Raw genomic sequence first — 18,131 nt, forward strand, 5'->3', positions numbered from 1 at the left:
CCCAGTCTGCGCGTGACCCCTGTCCTCTTGGATACCGTTACACATACTGGAAGACTACCCTTTGTCTTCCCCCCCGAAATTTCACAACATATGCCTCTATCTCCTAGTCCTAATTCGCAAGGCCGCTTAGTCAAGTATGGCACGACATGGCGTGCATTCGAGGACTGACAGGACTTCAGGGGCCATCGGGCCAAAGGCTTGTAGTAGCGCCGCCGGACACTAGGGGCCGCCGGCACATAGAGAGAGTACATATGGTACAATAGTCTGCTAGCCTCGGAAAGTAAAAGGGCATCGCTTTGAACACCGCACTCGATACTGAGTGTTGGCAATAAGTCACAATCACTACAAAAGGACTCATCAACGACGTTTGCGACAGAGAAACTATCCACTCTATTCAGCTGACAAGAAATACTTCCTCCCAAGAACGCGTTCTTCTTTGAAGCACCAATATTGAACATGATCCGTGTCGTCCTACTTCTTTCCGTGGCGATCACTTTATCATTCTCAAAGGGATACAGGAGCAAGGCCGGGTCTTATAATTTCAATATCGGCGCCATTCGCGGTCAAATCGTCTCCAACGGACCGACTGTCACCCCTATTCAACTATTTTCACCTCCGGATAAGGTTGTGTTCCGTGAGTACAAGAAATGCTCTCGCTCCAGCAATCCTTTCTTCTTTGGACAAAACGTCGTCATTCTTGACATGCCGAGCGGAAAGCGAGTCATGGTCGACACGGGAGCCAGACCCAATCCGTTATTTCCATCCTTTGCAAAAACTGGGAAGTTATTTCGGAACCTTCGGGTTGCAGGAGTACAAGCAAAGACCATAGTCGCTGTTGTTCTGACGCATGGACATATAGATCATGTCAACGGGCTCCTGCTAGATGACGGACGGGCTGCTTTTCCTAAGGCGGACGTCTACATAGGTCAGGCAGAGCATAGGTTTTGGACTGCGTCAGAACCGGATCCCAGCGCTAGGATAAAACCCGAGCTTTTTGGTATGTTTAATCCACTCACTTCTTATCCTATTCGCTACTCTGAACCTGATATCTGACCATCTCGATGTAATTTGCAGTGGCTATTGCAACCGTGTATTCCAAGAGCATTGCTCCCTATGTGGCGAAATCTAGATTTCACGTTGTTCCGGGCAAGGCGCTTCCACTAGCTGGACTTCGTTTCTTCCCGACGCCTGGACACAGCCCTGGTCATAACTCTATCGTGGCTTCTGCAGGCAATGACATCTTGGTCATTTCTGGCGATGCATGGGTTTCAAAGGTATGCAGCATATCCGCTTTCCTCGTCCTCGCTACGATACCTACTATTTTGTTGGTCCTGCTTCTCAATCCTTTGCAATATTATAATTCTAACAACATTCTGACGATCCCTCTTTTCTGAATTCATCTCATTCTGTAAAACCTTTTAGCCTGATCAAGTGCGGCACCCATCATGGTCATTTGTCTTTGACTCAGACCCTGACCGCGCCATTCGATCCCGCCGCAGACTCCTAGAAATGGTTGCTAGAAGAAGGTACCCCGTCATTTCTTTTCATGAGTCATTTCCAGGGCTTGGACACGTAAGTGTTTCGAGTGGGCAGTTCGATTGGATACCAGCGACAATGGGTGCCCGTGGAGTGGGTGTGGCTCGAAAATGATAAGGACTTCTTCCCATGTTCAAGAGCTGCTTAATCTCGAGGTCCTTTAAGTTTAAATTCTGTTCGACAGCAATAGGAGGGAATTCTAAAAAATTCTAAATCAACTTTATTGACCAAATCTATGCGGGAAGGGTTCATAATATGATGTATTTTTGCACGTGTCCACGTACCACGAGTGTAGAATCAGCGGTGATGAAGTCGTTGGGCCCCTCCTCGACTCGACTGAATTGTGAATACTTGTCCTTGGCAATGAAATCTTGCAGAATGCCGAGAAAGTAGTTTTGAATGCATCGAGAGACTAAAAAAGTAATGCAGATTTAGTACCCAATTGCTTTTTTAAGCTGGTATTTTTGGTTTCGCAGTTATTTTACACGAAGTTTCAAGGTTGCTTAAAAGCTTCTTTTCCAGGCATTTCTAAAGACGACCAGGAAGAACATGCAACTCTCAAAAAGTTCTTTTCTGGCCCAGGGCAGAATTCAAGTACTGTGGTGGGGTTATCTTTTTCCTTCTTGTGGAGGAAGCGCAAGTCGAGAAAAAAAAAAGTCAAAAAGTGTCCCCATGTGAGAACAACTGTCCGATAGATACTAGAGTGAACAATTAGTAAGACAAGGTCGGAATACAAGCCATTCAAACTCTTTCCTAGAAAACTTCCTTTTCTAGAGGAATGAACATAATAGTTGTCCTGTGAGCAATTACATTGCGAGGCGGTCGTGACCAAAAAGAATAAAGTGAAAACCATGAAACATAAAAGTATATGTACTGTGCAGTACGCATATGTTGGGGCTGAAGAAACTGGCGTTGTCGTTAATTGCAAACCTTGTGAAGAATCGATGGGTTTTAAGCCTCTTTCGTGCGTATATTTTCTGCAAGCGGCCGTTAAGGCACCGGTGCCAATGGAAGGCATAGCAGTTGAAAGGCTTTCACAAAGATTTTGCAAAGCCAGAAGAGTTGAATTAGTATTAAAATTGTTCACCTTAATTTCGCAGTGGTTTTTTCTCACTAATCCTGTCTAGTCTTGGTATGTAAGATCTCCACAGAGTGGTACCGAAACTTGTTCCTCTCTTTCGTATATAAAGATTACTCAATGCTTGTTTCGAGACTCTGACTTCTCTCATCTCAACAAAATTACTCGATATTCAAAATGATGATTGCAACTATTGATCATGTAAGCAAGCCTAGAGGCAACCTTCGCAGACAAATTCGCAATGCTGCACATGAACTTCGACTAGTTCCAGAAATGCTTGCCAAAATTTTCTCACTCGCTGTTCAAGTTGGAAGGGGTTTCCCCAAACCGCACATTGCGTGTGAGCAAGATTGCGTCGGCTTAGTTATCAAAAACCGATGGGAGCTGGGGACGGTGATTGGACGCGGTTCTTTTGGTACAGCCTATGAGGCACGCGACATTAATACAGGCCGTATGTGCGTTGTTAAGATAGAACCGGAACGGACCTCCAGCGGGTTTAAGAGTGAAGTCGAGGTTTTTGAAAAGCTGGGGACAGTCCCAAAGCCTATTTGCGGGATCCCACAAGTATATGACTATGGGTCGGATCAAAAGATGAACTTTATTGCCATGGAAAAACTCGGCGATTCTTTAGAAAAAATGATGAGAAATGGGCGATATTTTTCAGCGAAATCCATTCTCAAGTTCGGGATCCAGGCAATCCGAAGGATCAGGGCTCTTCATGAACTAGGATATGTTCATAGTGATATTAAGCCGGAAAACTTTTTGATCGGAGACACGGACCCCAACTGCATACATTTGATCGACTTTGGTCTTTCAAGGCAATTTATAAACACAACGACTGGCGAGTTTAGAAGTCCGTATCAGCCAAAGTATCGAGGAACGGCAGCGTACTGCTCTCTATTCGTGAACATGGGATACGAGCATGCGCGGCGAGATGATTTAATCAGTTTAGGGCATACAATGATAAATATATTGGAGAGAAACCAGCTCCCGTGGTTTGGCACTTTGCGGGACTATCTGCGGCTGGTGAGGGAAAGCGATAGCATAGAAAATAGATCTAGACCTCTTCACAAAATCGCCGCTGCAGCGCAAAAAGCGACATCGATAGAAGAACTCTGCCATCGCATGCCAATGATGCAGAGATTCTTTGAATACTTATATGGTTTGAACTACGAAGACAGGCCGGAATACGAATATCTTGAAGGGATCCTTTCCAATGGTCTTGCAAGCTTTGAAGCAGACCTTTCCAACAATCTAATCACATGACCCTTGAAGCAAAAGGATGTGGATCGTGGGAGCTGCAAAATAAACGAATGACAAGTGTATCGTACAATATATCCAGTCTTCCATACTTTCTCCCAACATCTGGAATATCTCCTTTCATTTCGAATCACTGACCAAGTAAAGAAAAATCTCATCGGGATTCATGCACACGTGGACAGTAGTACACCTGTGTGCAGAGCCTTTCTCCACGTGTCCAAAATCGCAGAAGGGAAAGAACATTGCCGAATACGCCCTCGACCAGCAAGCAACCATTCCTCCCACCCTGTGAGTTGAGAAATTTGACGGACCGCAAGGACAGACTGTCCGCATTACAGTCTGTCATTCGCGGTACTTAGACCCACGAGACGGCGACGACGAGTAAAGACGACCCCATGAGGACTACGATTCATCAGGTTATGGCCCGCTTCGCACCACTACGCATCACAACCGACTGAAACCAAACTGGATCGCGCTACACGCACTCGCAGTCGTCGAGCATCTGCACCGCACATAGCCGGAAAGGAACGACCACACACACGCACACGTCGAATCCTCTTCGAATCCTCATCAATCAACATCCCGCTCCACTCCCTCGAACTCCTTTACATTCCCCCTCCACCCAAGCAACCCACCGTCCCTTCAGTAACCCACACAAACATGGACCTCAAGGACATCCCCAAGCTCGACCGATCCAACAACGGACCATGGCTCCGGGCCATCCGATCGGCAGCCTATAGACAAGACGCAATCGAATACTTCGAAAGCAACCCGCCAGCCCCCGACGGCGATCAAGAACTCAAAACATACACAAGAGTCAAACACCTCATCATAGGCAAGATGATGGCCACAATCTTCGCAGATATCATTAACCTGCTTCTCATGCCAGACGAACAACCGACCCCATATGACATCCTGCAAAAGCTCAAGGCACACCTAGACACCACCAACGTCAGCGACCATCTCTACCACAAGCAATGCACCGAGCAATGCCATTTCACACCAGGCCAGACGCTAACCGATTACGTTCAACAACACGAAATTGTAGTACAATTCCGTACCACAACCCCCCGGCGAGATGATAACCGCGCGGGAGGGCGGGTGCTACTGTAGCGAGCAGGCGTACACGCGCCCGCCGCCGTTCACAGTAGTACCCCAAGGGTCCGACGTGGGACAGCCGGCAACACGGGCGTGACCACGGGTAACACGTGGCACAACCGTTAGCCGGGATCTTGGCCACGGGCACACGTGTACAATCCGTACGGTGGCTAACTAGTAATTAGTAGTTAATGGCACAAATTAGCCAATTTAGCCCAGTAGCTGGTATACAGTAAGTAACAGCAACTGTAGCGGGACAGGTGTCCTGGCGTCCCACTTAGGGTTTAAGACCGTTGGCACCTGCCCCGTTCCAGTAAACGGGAAGCAGACTGGCCTCCCTTCCCTTTACGGCTAATTGCTATCCCGTTCCGGTTTCCCTTTTAGTCTCAGGCTTCTAACCCGTGACCGGCCGTCCGGATCTAACACTACTGACCGGCAGCGCGTCACCGGCCATGTGAGCCTTCCCTTTTTTCGAGTCCATCCGTACGGTCTGCGTTCGCGCGTGGGTTACCCAGCGGCGCGCGCTCCCTTACCTCTAACCCCCTCGTTTCCGAGTGGTCGGGACGAAGGTAGTTATACCACATTTTGGTACTCTTGTGGAGGGTATAACTACAGAGGTTGAGCCCGCACTGGATCACCAGCGCGAGCAATTACCGAACGGATTGAAAGAGGTCGAAAATCACCGCGTCGATCGCCAGTGATCATCGACGATGAACCGTGCGGATACCGCCGGAGAAGATACCGCCTCCGGGCGAGCAAGTACCCGTAGTGGCAGAGGCGCACAGCGCCCCCGGATCGACAATCCGGAAGCCCTGCTACGCCCGCCGTCTACCAGGGGCCAGAAGACCCCTTACGTTTCGGACACCACTGCCGAGCTACCGGCTGGTGGGGGAAACCGCGTACAAGTACTGTACCACGCGTTACTCCCGCGACTACAAACCTGGATGGAGGATTTCCTCGCTGAGAAATTACCTCAGGTCGTCCAGGTTTGCCTCGACCGAACGGCACCAAGACTGGTGGCGGAGCATGCGGACACCGCGCTCCGCGCCCTGCCGGACGAGAAGATCGCCCCCTCGTACGCGACGAGGTGGCGGCAGCGCTCGCCGCGGAGGAGGACGAATCTCCGACCGCATTGGCTCTAAAGGGAGCTATTAGCTCCGCCGTGGCCATCCGTCTGGCCACGACATTTACCGAAACGGGAGGCGCGGTACCGCCGCCGGCGCCGCGCCGTGAAACCGTTCCGGGCTCAAGCTTTAATATTGCTGATCCGATCGGCGCCGTACCCGGCATTGATAGGATGGACCCTCACCCGGATGGCAGAGCCATCTATCTCCCAACCGTTCACGGTGCTACAGGGAGGACCACAGAAAATGTCCTCCCCATACCCGCCGGTACGGGTGACCCCCGCGGGACAGACAACCGCCTGGGGCTCCCCGAGACAGAGAATCGGGACCCGTACCGGTTGAACAGAAGACGTGCACCCGGCACGCACAGGACCGAAGCGGAATACACCCGGTATTCCGAGGCAGAAGACCCCCGTCACAGGACGGATGAAGACCGCGAGGGACGCCGCTGGCGATACTGCGATAACCGCGAGGCACGCCACGGGCGATACCGCGATGCCGGAGGAGGAGGATACCCCTCCAATGATGACCCATCCGGTTCGGAAGACTCTCGCAGGCGGGGCCACAGGGCACGCCGCGATAGAAGCCGAGACCGGCACCCGCACGACCCGTCAGACTCGGAAGACAACCACACCGAGTCGCATGAGGAGCGTCGTCGCTCAAGCAGACACCGCCGGGCTGCCCGGAAGAGCGACGAGCGACGGCCCATGGTAATCAGGCCCCTCAATGACCTGTTTACCAAGGCCGTCAACGACAAGACCTACCGCCTGGAACGGCGTAGCTCGCGCTACGACTCTACAGTAGCGCGGCACATTAACCGTTACCGGAAAAAACTGGACGTGCAGATGAGGTCCCACACGTTCAGCGGTCAAGATCCGATTGCGGTATTGGGATTCCTTGCACGCCTCAAGATGGGAGTGCGACCACAACGGAATTACCGAAGGAGCCGCCGTGTGGTGCTTCCAATTCTACCTGACGGGGCAGGCTCACGCCTTACTCCAGTCCCGTCTCAATGGAAACACCATGGCGGTTGACGTGGAGAGGCGCGAGCTGCTCCGGACATACCCACAGGTGGTCAACTTTCTGTTGCGCACCTATGCTACCGACGAGGTAATTTCCGAAACGGTTGGGGATGTGACCTCCTTCCGTCAAAGTTCAAACATGACGGAGGAGGTCTACAGTAACCACCTCTGGGACAAGGCACTCCGCTGCGGTACAGTATTCTCCGACAGGCGGTTGAAGTCCCTGTTCGTAGAGGGGTTACTGCCCGCCACGTGCGCGCAGGTTCGTAATTACCTCGCCACGCACCCGGATGTGGACTACCAATCCGTCGCTTGCTATGCACAAGCGATCGGGGAAACCAATCGGGCTTCCCGTCGACAAGGGATGTCAGCCATGGCTCACCGAGAGCCGTCCGGAGCGGCTAGAAGATTCGACCGCACCGCAAGGACGAGGCCCGTGCTGTCGTTTGAGTCGGCATCCGACATCCCGACGGCCGGGGGATTTGCTGAAGAAGCAATCCTGGCCGTGACGGACCAAACCGCCACGCCGACCTCGATGAGCTCGCCACCGACGAGTTATTATCCGTCGCCGGCAGCCTCGACGGCGAGCGCTCCAGTTCCACCCCCCAACTCTGGCGACGTGCGCACAGGACCGTACGGGAGGCAAGAGCAGGATCCACGCGTCCGGTTCTCCGGCGGGAGATTTCCCGGACCGCCACCGTGCCGGTTCTGCCTTGACACCACGCACCGACAAGAAGAGTGCCCCGTCGTTGCCGATGCCAGCCTGCGGGCCAAGCTTCTGGAGGCACGAGAGGCCAACTACCAGAGGCGACGCATCCGGCAAGGCCTCCCCCCGGGATCCCCGTTCAACCGCCAGGGGCCGTCCGCTTGGCGAAACCAGCGTCAAACGGCCCCCGCGGGCGTCAACGTGGTCGAGGAACCGCACCCCGACCATACCGAAGACCACGTGGCGCAAGCCGCGGATGAAACCCGCGAGGATTTGCTGCTGACGGGGGAAGCCGGGGAGGACGCGGAGAGGCGTCGACGTCTCTCCCCGTGCCCAGCCTCAGAAGCTTAGGCACCCCCTATCCGGCTGCGCCAGTGGAAGCGCAGCCGGATAACCGAACGGAAGTCCAGGCCATCTGCTTCTTCAAGAAGCAGAATTACAAGATCTCCACGACGGTTGGTCAGAAGCAGGCGTTGATGGTCGCCATCACGCCAGTGCTGGACTCAGGAGCTGGCCCGAACCTCATCCATTTACGGTGTGTCGCCGAGTCGTGGCGACCATGGATAAAACCGGTTCGGAGCCCAGCGCTCATCGACGCGTCAAACCGCGCGATGAAGGCACTAGGGGAAATCCCCCTGCTCGTCCGAATCGGTGAGTTTGTGGCACGCGTCCTGTTCCTGGTAGTCACGAGCCTCGCCGTGGACTGTATCCTCGGTACGACTTTTCAGGATCGCCACTTCAAGGCGATCCTCCCACCGCAACGGAAGGTCGTGTTCCACGACGCGCCACCCGTGGCGTTGGTCGGAACAACCCCCTCGAGACACGACCGCAAGATGGCCTCGAGGAGCACCGCACAACAACTACCGCCGTCGGATAAACCCGAACGGAAGCAGGTGGCGTTCCCCGCCAACACACCGTCACGGAAGATCCGCCTCGTCAGAGGGGTGACAGTTCCCCCGATGACGCAGGCCATGGTGCGGGTCGCCACGCCGGTGGGGGGCTATGTTTTTTACAGAACTTCCCAAAAACCCCCACAAGAATTTGACCCTCATGGCACAGGGGGTCATGGATGTTGCCCCCGAAAAACCGTTCTCGGTAATGCTCAGCAATTTGGGGCACCGCTCGGTTCACATCCCGAAGCATACCGTAGTCGGACTGGCTCTTCCGTCGCCCACTCACATCCTGACCCTTGGCGACTCGGCCGCGGAAGCGGCCGAAGCTAAGGGAGGGGGAGGGATATTTAATTCCAACCTCTCAACCGCAAAGGATGGCGTGGAAGAAACCGCCGACAACCGTACGGATAAGGGCGGGGCTGAACAAGCCACGCCGCCCAAGGCGCCCCTCGTGGCGGATGGAACGGATAAACCCGAAGACACCGCCGCCCCTGAGGAGGACCCCCACGCCTGGCAAGAGGACGTCCACATCGGTGCCGAGGACGAGGAGGTACACTCGGATGTCCTCGAGGTACTGTCCGAATTCAAGGAGATGTGGACCGGCCAGCTGGGATAAATCGGGGCCACGAAGCACCGCATTGAGCTCAAGCCCGGTGCTCGCCCGATTTACCAGGCGCCTTACCGCGCCGGACCAACCGCACGGGAAAAAGAGAAAACGGAGATTGACCGCATGCTCCGGGCAGGGGTAATCGAACCCGCCACGGCCGATTGGGCAAGCCCCGTGGTATTCGTCCCTAAAAAGGATGGTACCATGCGGTTCTGTGTCGACTACAGAAAGCTCAACGCAGTCACCGTTCGGGATTCATATCCGGTGCCGAGGATGGACGAGTGCATCGATTCTCTCGGCGACGCTACTGTATTTACCACGCTGGATTGGAACAGCGGGTATTGGCAAGTAGAAATCGCCGAGGATGACCGCGACAAGACGAAGTTCGCGTCGCATTGCGGGTTGTACCGTTTCCTCCGCACGCCGTTCGGTTTGAATAATGCCCCGCTACCTCCCAGCGGGCCGTCGACATTATACTGTCGCGGGTAAAATGGGAAACCGCACTGGTCTACCTGGATGATGTTATCATCTACTCCAGGACCGTCACGGAACACTTCGCGCACGTCCGCGAGGTTTTGCGCCTTCTGCGGTAGCCGGGCGTGTCGCTGAAGCTGTCGAAGTGCGCGTTCTTCGACACCTCGGTCACCTACCTGGGGCACGTGATCCGACCAGGTAGGTCGGAGGTCGTGCGCCGCAACGTGGTCGCCATCGACCGCGCTCGACCTCCCCAGAACCAGACGGAATTGCGATCCTTCTTAGGAATGTGCAACGTCTACCGTCGGTTCGTGAAGGGCTTCGCAAAAATAGCCGCTCCGCTAAACCGGAAGACGGGGAAGAATCAACCCTTCGAGTTCGAGGTTCTTACCGATGAGGAATACGAGGCGTTCGTGGAACTCAAGAAGCGCCTCGTGTCCCCACCGATCCTCGCTCTACCTCGTTACGGAAAGAATACCCCCTGGATACGGACGCTTTCTCGTACCAGTTCAGCTGTGCTCTATTGCAGGAGCAGCCGAGCGGTGACCGCTTACCGATCGGGTATTGGAGCCGGGCTCTCACCGACGCCGAGAAAAATTACACCACCACCGAGAAGGAGTGCCTTGCTGTCGTGTGGAGCATCCTCACGCTTCGACCATATCTATATGGGAACACGTTCGACCTCCGTACGGATCACGAGGCCCTCCGATGGTTCCTCAACCTGGCGGATAGCTCCGGCCGGCTAGCGCGCTGGCGTCTCCGCCTAGCTGAGTACGACTACGACGTACAGTACCGACCGGGGATTAAGCACCAACTAGCGCATGGTGTATCACGACTCCGAGTTGACGGCGCAACCTCCGAACCGGTTGACGACGAGGTCCCGTGTTTCGCGGTACAATGGCGAGAGGAGGAGCATAACCCCCGCCAAGGTACCGTACACTGGGAGACCCCCGTCGACCCGGGGAGAGCTGAGCACGCGTTCGCGGTTATACCCGAAGAACGCGACGTCTCATCCGTAACGGTGGAAGAGTTCCTTCGGGAACAGGCCGAGAACCCCTTCTGTAGGGCGGTCGCCGAGACCGTGGGGAACCCGGACTCGCGCTACGGCGTCGACCGATACGGTTTCGTCGTCCGCAAGTCCCCCCTCGATGGGACCCTGCAGCGGGTTGTACCGAAACGGCTCAGGGCGAAGATATTGTACCTCGCCCATCATCCCCGCCTGGCAGGACACCCGGGCGGTACGAGGATGTATTATACCCGACGGCGGGAATATTATTGGCCTCATATGGCCAACGACGCCTTCAGTACCGTACGGAATTGCGCCTCGTGCGCCGCCACCCGGGGAACCCTGGTGCAGCATCAGAAGGACCTCAAGCTATTCCCAGCGGCAGGGCCGCCGGATTTCGTCGCCATGGACCTGCTGGGTCCTTTACCGAAGACGGCGCACGGGAATCGCGACGTGCTCGTCTTGGCCGACCGGTTTACGAAGCTGACGCGCAGCATCCCGTTACGGACAACCATCGCGTCGGTTGTGGCAAACGCCTTCCTGGACAATTGGGTCTACGTATACGGCGCACCTCGTTACGTGCTAACCGATAACGGAGCACAATTTGCCGCCAAGTTCTTCGACGCGGTGTGCGCCTTGCTGGGGGTGAGGCACTACCTGACTACCGCCTATCACCCCCAGACAAATGGGCAAACCGAACGTTTCAACCGCACCCTGGTGCAGCGCCTCCGACACTATGTCGAGGAGCATCAGATGGACTGGGACGAGTACATCCAGCCCCTGACCTTCGCGTATAACACGCAGGTTCACCTGTCAACGGAGACAACCCCGTTCGACCTGGTGCTGACGCGACCACCGTCCGGATTGGCACTGCCCGGTACTGTACCGCAGGACGCCGAATCCCACACGGAAGACCCGCGGACCCCGGTACAGTACAAACGCACGACGTTGCGGAAGCTCCGGGATGCCCTCGAGCGCACGCGGGTGAAACTAACCGGAGGGCAGAGGAGGTACAAAGCCGACTTCGATAAGAAGGTGCTCTTTCGTCCGGTCATCGCGGTGGGAGACTTTGTCTACGTGGACCGTCCACCGCGGCCATTGACGAACGCCGAGCGGGGAGACCTACCGAGCGACTGAGGAGGACCCTCCGTCAAGCTTTTACCGAAAACGGAAGGCCCGTTTCGGGTCCGAACCGCCACGGAGGCCACAGTGGTCGTCGACCAAGACGGGGTCTCGAACCGCGTGAGCATCGATCTGGTAACCAAGATGCCGCGGGGACCCCACGACCCCACTGTGGCCGCACCGACAACGGACCCGCCGGCGGGAACACCCGAACCGCCAGCGGAGTACGTGGTTGACCACTTGGTCGCCCACCGGGAGACTCGCAGCAGCACCCAGTTCAAGGTCCGCTGGTATGGTTTTATCCCAGCGGACGATACCTGGGAACCCGCCGAAGGCCTCCTGCAACCCTTCATCGACCGCTTCTGTCGGGCGCCGACAACCGGGCGCCACCGCAAAAACCGCACGGGACAGACCCGGCGCGGATGGAACGGACCCGCCGGCGGGGCGACCCGACGCGGCGATGGCCAAGGAAACACTCGGGCGGGCTACGTCTCACCCCCCTCGGGGTGGATAAAAGTGTAGCCCTCTTCCGAGTCCGGGTTAGCACCCGGGGGACAAGACCGAACGGGGGGATACCGGTGCCGAAATACTGTCATGGCGAGCCCTCGCCGGGCGCTCAAGGGCGCAGCGACCCAACACCGACTGGGTGGCAGAAACCGTGCCCCTGCGGATGTGGTCCGCAGAGCAGCGGCGGCGGAGCGCGGCGCCTCCGACGAAGGGGAACACCCAATCGGAGCTCGTCAAAACGCCGAAAAGCCACCCACCGCCAGGAAGAAGCAGGCGGAAATTACCAAGGAAAAGGCCGGTTTCGCCCCAAGCCGCTAGTGGGGACGCGCACCGGGTGTTGCGGGGGGGAACGGGAACCCACCCCCGCAATGACCCGTCACGACGATAGTGCGGTCGCCCACCCGTCGGGCCACGGTACGCGTCAACCCGACATGGAAGCGCGGAGGAAAACCCGCAGCGGTACCCCCGACCAGGCGGCCGGGAAGATCTCACATCGACGGGCGACCCCGGGGGCAGGCCACAGGCCGCACTCGTTGCGGTAACCCGCCACCGCAAGAGCGCGCTACCGCTGCCCCGCGCCGGATTGACCCGGCGCGGAACGGCCCTGGATGGCAAGGAGGTGACTCCGACCGCCGGCTTGTAATTAAGCCGAAAGGGGGGCTACGTTTTCCTCCCTAGAAGGGTGGAAAAAGTCCTAGCCCCCTCCCGTTGACGGCATTGCACTCCCCGGGTCCGCCGGCGTCCGGGGGTGCCAAGTTGAAAAAACCGCCCATATGGACCGCCAGGGAGGTTCGGGGACGGGGACGGCCCCGCCCTACCTCGACCAGAGCGGGATACAGTACCACCGTTCTTTGGAAACCCCCCTTTTCCAGAGGGAGGGCCCCGTTTTTAAATGCGTGAGCAGGGGGTACCTTCCCCCCACGCCGGGAGGTACCGCACCTCTGCGCGGAGATGACGCCCCGCGGTGACCGCGGACGGGCAACGGCCGTCATAGGGACCACGTCGGGAAAACCGCGGGTCCACCTATCGCAACCGGCGGAGCCGACGGACTACCGATATCGGCTGGAAGGGATGAAATTCGGGGAAACCCGTAGGGGCCAGGAGAAGAAGGACGCGAACTCGAGCGACAAGGCCAAGGAGGGAGCCAGGAGAAGAAGTACTCATTTACTGAAAGGAAGGGACTTGGTCCCTGGAGGCGGTTCGCTACTCTCCCCGCCTCCGGTACCGGCCTTAGTCGCGACGTTGGCGCCTGGCGGAGGGCTCCGTCCCCTCCGTCGTGCCCGCGGGGTCGACATCGACCGAACCGTACGGTCTCTTGGCAGCCACCTGCTCGCGCAATACTGCGAGGTGGTCCTGAGCGGCGCGGATACGCGCCATCGTCTCACCCCGCAGAAGGTCCTCGCCGGTGTCACGCTGGCGGATCGCGAACTGGAGGCCCGCCACCCGCGCCTTGAGCTGGGTCACCTCAACCAGCCAAGCTCGCGCGGACGTCAAACCCGCTGCAAGGGTGAGCGGCGCGGGTACACCCGCATATCCGCACTCCACTTGCAGGGCGCGCAGGGCAGCCTGCGCGTGCGGAACCGCAGCGGGAGCCCCTCCATTCGGTGCGCCCTTAGAGGCTTCATCAGCGACCACCGAAGGAGTCTGAGTGCGCGTCCCGGTCATATCGGTGACGGGGAAATCGGCGGAGTCTGGTGCCGACGCGGGTGCCACCTCAAGCAGATTTACCGCCGCCGGCTCTACAGTAGGGCCGACGGGAGGGGGCGCCACCGGGGCAGATGCCGCCACGGGCTCTCCCTCCTCCATGGCTCGCGGGGAGTTCGCAGCCACCGGCACGGCCACTTCGGGCGGCGTCGACGGACCGACTGGAACACCCTCCGTGGTGCCGGTTGTACCCGCCATCGGCGAGAGCGGAGCCGCCGTGACCGGCAACAACTCGGTTGAGGGCTCTACGGGGGCCCTGGTGGAAGTGACCGCCGCGCCCCATCCGTCGCCCGAGGCAATGACGGCGCCGTATGTCCGCGTCCGGCAGGGGCTCGTACCAGTTGTCGGCCTCCGCCGAGGTGCCATCCCAATGCGGCATCCGCAGGGAGCACCCGCGGGCCCAACTGTACCAGACGAAGTCGCCCCGCTCGGGGAGGGACCAGCCCAACCGCTCGGAGCAGTCCAGGATGGCCTCGGCGCCAGTCGGGTCGAAGGACGTACCCTCGAGGATTGCCGCCACCCCGACCGACCGGATGAGCTGCAAAAAGCCCCGGAGATAACCGGAAGAGTGAGCCCCGCTCGCCGCGGTCATTCGCATTCCGGCTTGCCAAGCGGGGGTCCGGGCACCTTGTGAAAAACGGAAGGCCGTCCCGTGCGGCGTGTAGAAAACACAGCAAGGCCAGGACGGCCCATTCCGAAAGAATGATCGCATCGATCAGCCGGCGCGTCCCCGCCGAGGCTTCCCGACCGAACGGACCCACCGGCATCCACTGTGCGGCGACATACGCCAGCACACTGGGCGTGGGGACACAGAGGTACTCCGGGGCCTCGAGGCTACTCCATCCGTCCGGTAAGGCGTGTTATAACTGACCCCGGGCCGACAGGGGGACCGCGAAGAATTCCGTGGTGTGACACAAGTGGAAGTAGGCATCCACGCGGCGCCACCGCAGTCGGCTCTCCTTGGCGGAATTCTCACCCCACCGGGCGCGGTTGGCCACACTGTACCACCGGTCGAACGGGAGGGGGAAGGCCACCAGTTGGACGCGGGGCCTGAGATCCACATCCCCGCCGAACCGCTCGAAGAGACCGAACAACTGCGCGTGGTACTGCTCCTCGCCCGCGCAGCGGACGTACAGGAGATCCGAACGGGAGTCGGCCATCACCCGATGCGGTGCATGGAGCCAACGGGTCCTCCACGCAGCCGAGCTGTGTTCTTGCCGAACTCGTCCGCGAGGGGAGGGCGTGCGGATACCCCTCCGCCTCGGGATGGCTTGAAACCGGGCGGAATCGGGGAAGGCCGTACCGATGTAGGCATCGACGGTCATCGGTGGTTGCCCCTGCGAGGGGTTCCGACCACCCCGTGACGCCCGGTGGTCCAAATCGCTCCCTGGCAACAGGGACCGGACGGAACGCACCCCGACGTGGAGCCAGCCTGTCGGCGGCGTCGCCGCCGGCGGGTGCGTCACCGCGTACGGATCAGGCCGCGCCGGCTGAGTTCCCCCTTCGGTTGCGGGGCGTTCCGCAGCTGCGACCCAGTCGGGCGACCGCCTCAGCACGGTCAACTCTCCGACCTGGGGAGCCGGGGCTGATCTTAGGGGGCGCGGCAAGGGCCCGCGCTCGTCGGGAGAAGGGCCCCGAGACGGGAGGCCGCCGGTACCCGCGAGCCGCGCCGGACGGTCAGAGGGACCCGTAGCGGGCTAGTCTCCGGCGCGCGAAGACCGCGCTGGATGAAACGAAAGCGCCGGCACGGGTGTCGCCGAGGGAGGCCGCTCGCGTGGGCCCACGCGCGTGGGCCCGGATCACAGCACGGAACGGGGACCGCCCCGGGGCTGTCCCCGTTCCGTGCGGTGATCCGCCATCGGGTTGGTAGGAGGAAAGAGAAGGGAAGAAGCGCGAGGAAGGGCGTGGATAGTGGTGGTTGTGGAGTGAGTGGTGGGTTGTGCTGTGGGGTGCGTTGGGGGGTTCGTAGTGTGGGACAAGGGAAGCGTGAGGAGACCCGCCACCGCACCGGAGAAACCGCCACGGTTAAATACCAAAAACTCCATGGGCTCCCCTATGGAGTCGACCGCAGTCCGACCGCGTTCCCGCGGTCGGCGCGGGCTTTTCCGTACGGTGGGCGCCCCCTGCAAGCCGGTCATTGCAGACATCGGCCGCGACGGGGACGTGTCGCGAAGTAAGGAAGGGGGTCTGTAGTACAATTCCGCACCACAACCCCCCGGCGAGTTGATAACCGCGCGGGAGGGCGGGTGCTACTGTAGCGAGCAGGCGTACACGCGCCCGCCGCCGTGCACAGTAGTACCCCAAGGGTCCGACGTGGGACAGCCTGTAACACGGGCGTGGCCACGGGTAACACGTGGCACAACCGTTAGCCGGGATCGTGGCCACGGGCACACGTGTATAATCCGTACGGTGGCTAACTAGTAATTAGTAGTTAATGGCACATATTAGCCAATTTAGCCCAGTAGCTGGTATACAGTAAGTAACAGCGACTGTAGCGGGACAGGTGTCTTGGCGTCCCACTTAGGGGTTAAGACCGTTGGCACCTGCCCCGTTCCAGTAAACGGGAAGCAGACTGGCCTCCCTTCCCTTTACGGCTAATTGGTATCCCGTTCCGGTTTTCGTTTTAGTCTCAGGCTTCTAACCCGTGACTGGCCGTCCGGATCTAACACTACTGACCGGCTGCGCGTCACCGGCCACGTGAGCCTTCCCTTTTTTCGAGTCCATCCGTACGGTCTGCGTTCGCGCGTGGGTTACCCAGCGGCGCGCGCTCCCTTACCTCTAACCCCCTCGTTTCCGAGTGGTCGGGACGAAGGTAGTTATACCACATGCGTGTCTGACGTGCTGGACTAACTTACTGCCACTGTACCAAACCCGTAGAAGTGAGTGTGGTAGACTTCGCAGTAGTAATCCCTCACGACTGCGATTCTGAAGCTTATTGCGCAACTGCTGCGGGACATGTACCATGACCTGACAGCCGAAGGTCCGCATGTGGCCAATATAGGGTACCTGGCCTGACAGCAATTCATTAGAGGACTTCATTGCATTCCTGCAACTCCCAATACTGTTGCAAATATCAGTTGCATAGGCCAGTGCTTCGCCCCAGAAGCTGGTGGGGAACCCGGAGTAGCTAAGCATCGAGCTCACCATATTCATCAAAGTGCGATTTGCTCTTTCTGTTACACCATTCTGCTCTGGCGTGTATGGTGCAGATCGAACAACTTCTATTCCTTGTTCACTTAGATGATCATGCATACCCTCGTACTCTCCCCCATTGTCGAAATACAAGCCCTTGAATCTGCACTCATTTCTTCTCTCAAAATGAGCAACAAATTCCTTGAATCGGTCCAGCATCTGTGAATTTTTCGAAAGCAAGTAAATGGACTTGAATTCTGAAAAGGCATCAATAAATGATACAAAGTACCTCCTACCGGCAATTGTCGGTACTGGCATTGGACCACACACATCGGAATGTATGATTTCCCCAGGTTGTGTCGCCTTGGAGGAACGTTCTTTTAAGGAAAGTCGGGTCTGCTTTCCAAGGAAACAGTGACTACATTTGTTCTTTGGGTTCCCATTTCCCTGTAGCTCAATGCCCCGTGCCGTTCCCTTTCTAACAGCATCTCGAATGGTTGACTCAGCAATATGCCCAAGTCTGTTGTGCCACACCCTTTCAGTGATCTGTTCAGTGCGGTTAGCCGTCCTACACTCCTCCTGAGTCTGAAAGATACCGGTCAGCTGATAAACGCCTGACCTACGAGCTCCAATCTTAAACATCCCGTCTTTATGAGCAGGGCGTAACGTGCATTCGCCGTTCTTAAACCCGATTTCGTGACCATTCTCATCCAATTTTGAACAAGAGAGAAGGTTGGTATCAAGCGTTGGAACGTACAGTACGTTCGGGAGCTCAAATGAAACTGGCTGTCCATTTTGACCCTTACAATCAATTACAGCTCGACCTGATGTTGTGGACTTCACCAGCCTTCCGTCTCCCAGA

General features: G+C 57.6%; 1 protein-coding gene across 1 annotated transcript; it reads left to right on the forward strand.

Moving 5' to 3' along the window:
* The first annotated feature begins 3,253 nt into the window (after nucleotides 1-3,253).
* On the forward strand, nucleotides 3,254-3,880 carry CHC_T00003125001 (hypothetical protein). Its single transcript, XM_005714187.1, has one exon. It carries the CDS (start codon nucleotides 3,254-3,256, stop codon nucleotides 3,878-3,880), a length of 627 nt encoding a protein of 208 aa, XP_005714244.1.
* Nucleotides 3,881-18,131: the final 14,251 nt, after the last annotated feature.

This window comes from Chondrus crispus, genomic scaffold (genome assembly GCF_000350225.1).
Source record: "Chondrus crispus Stackhouse genomic scaffold, scaffold_174, whole genome shotgun sequence".
In the NCBI taxonomy this organism is placed as follows: Eukaryota; Rhodophyta; class Florideophyceae; order Gigartinales; family Gigartinaceae; genus Chondrus; species Chondrus crispus.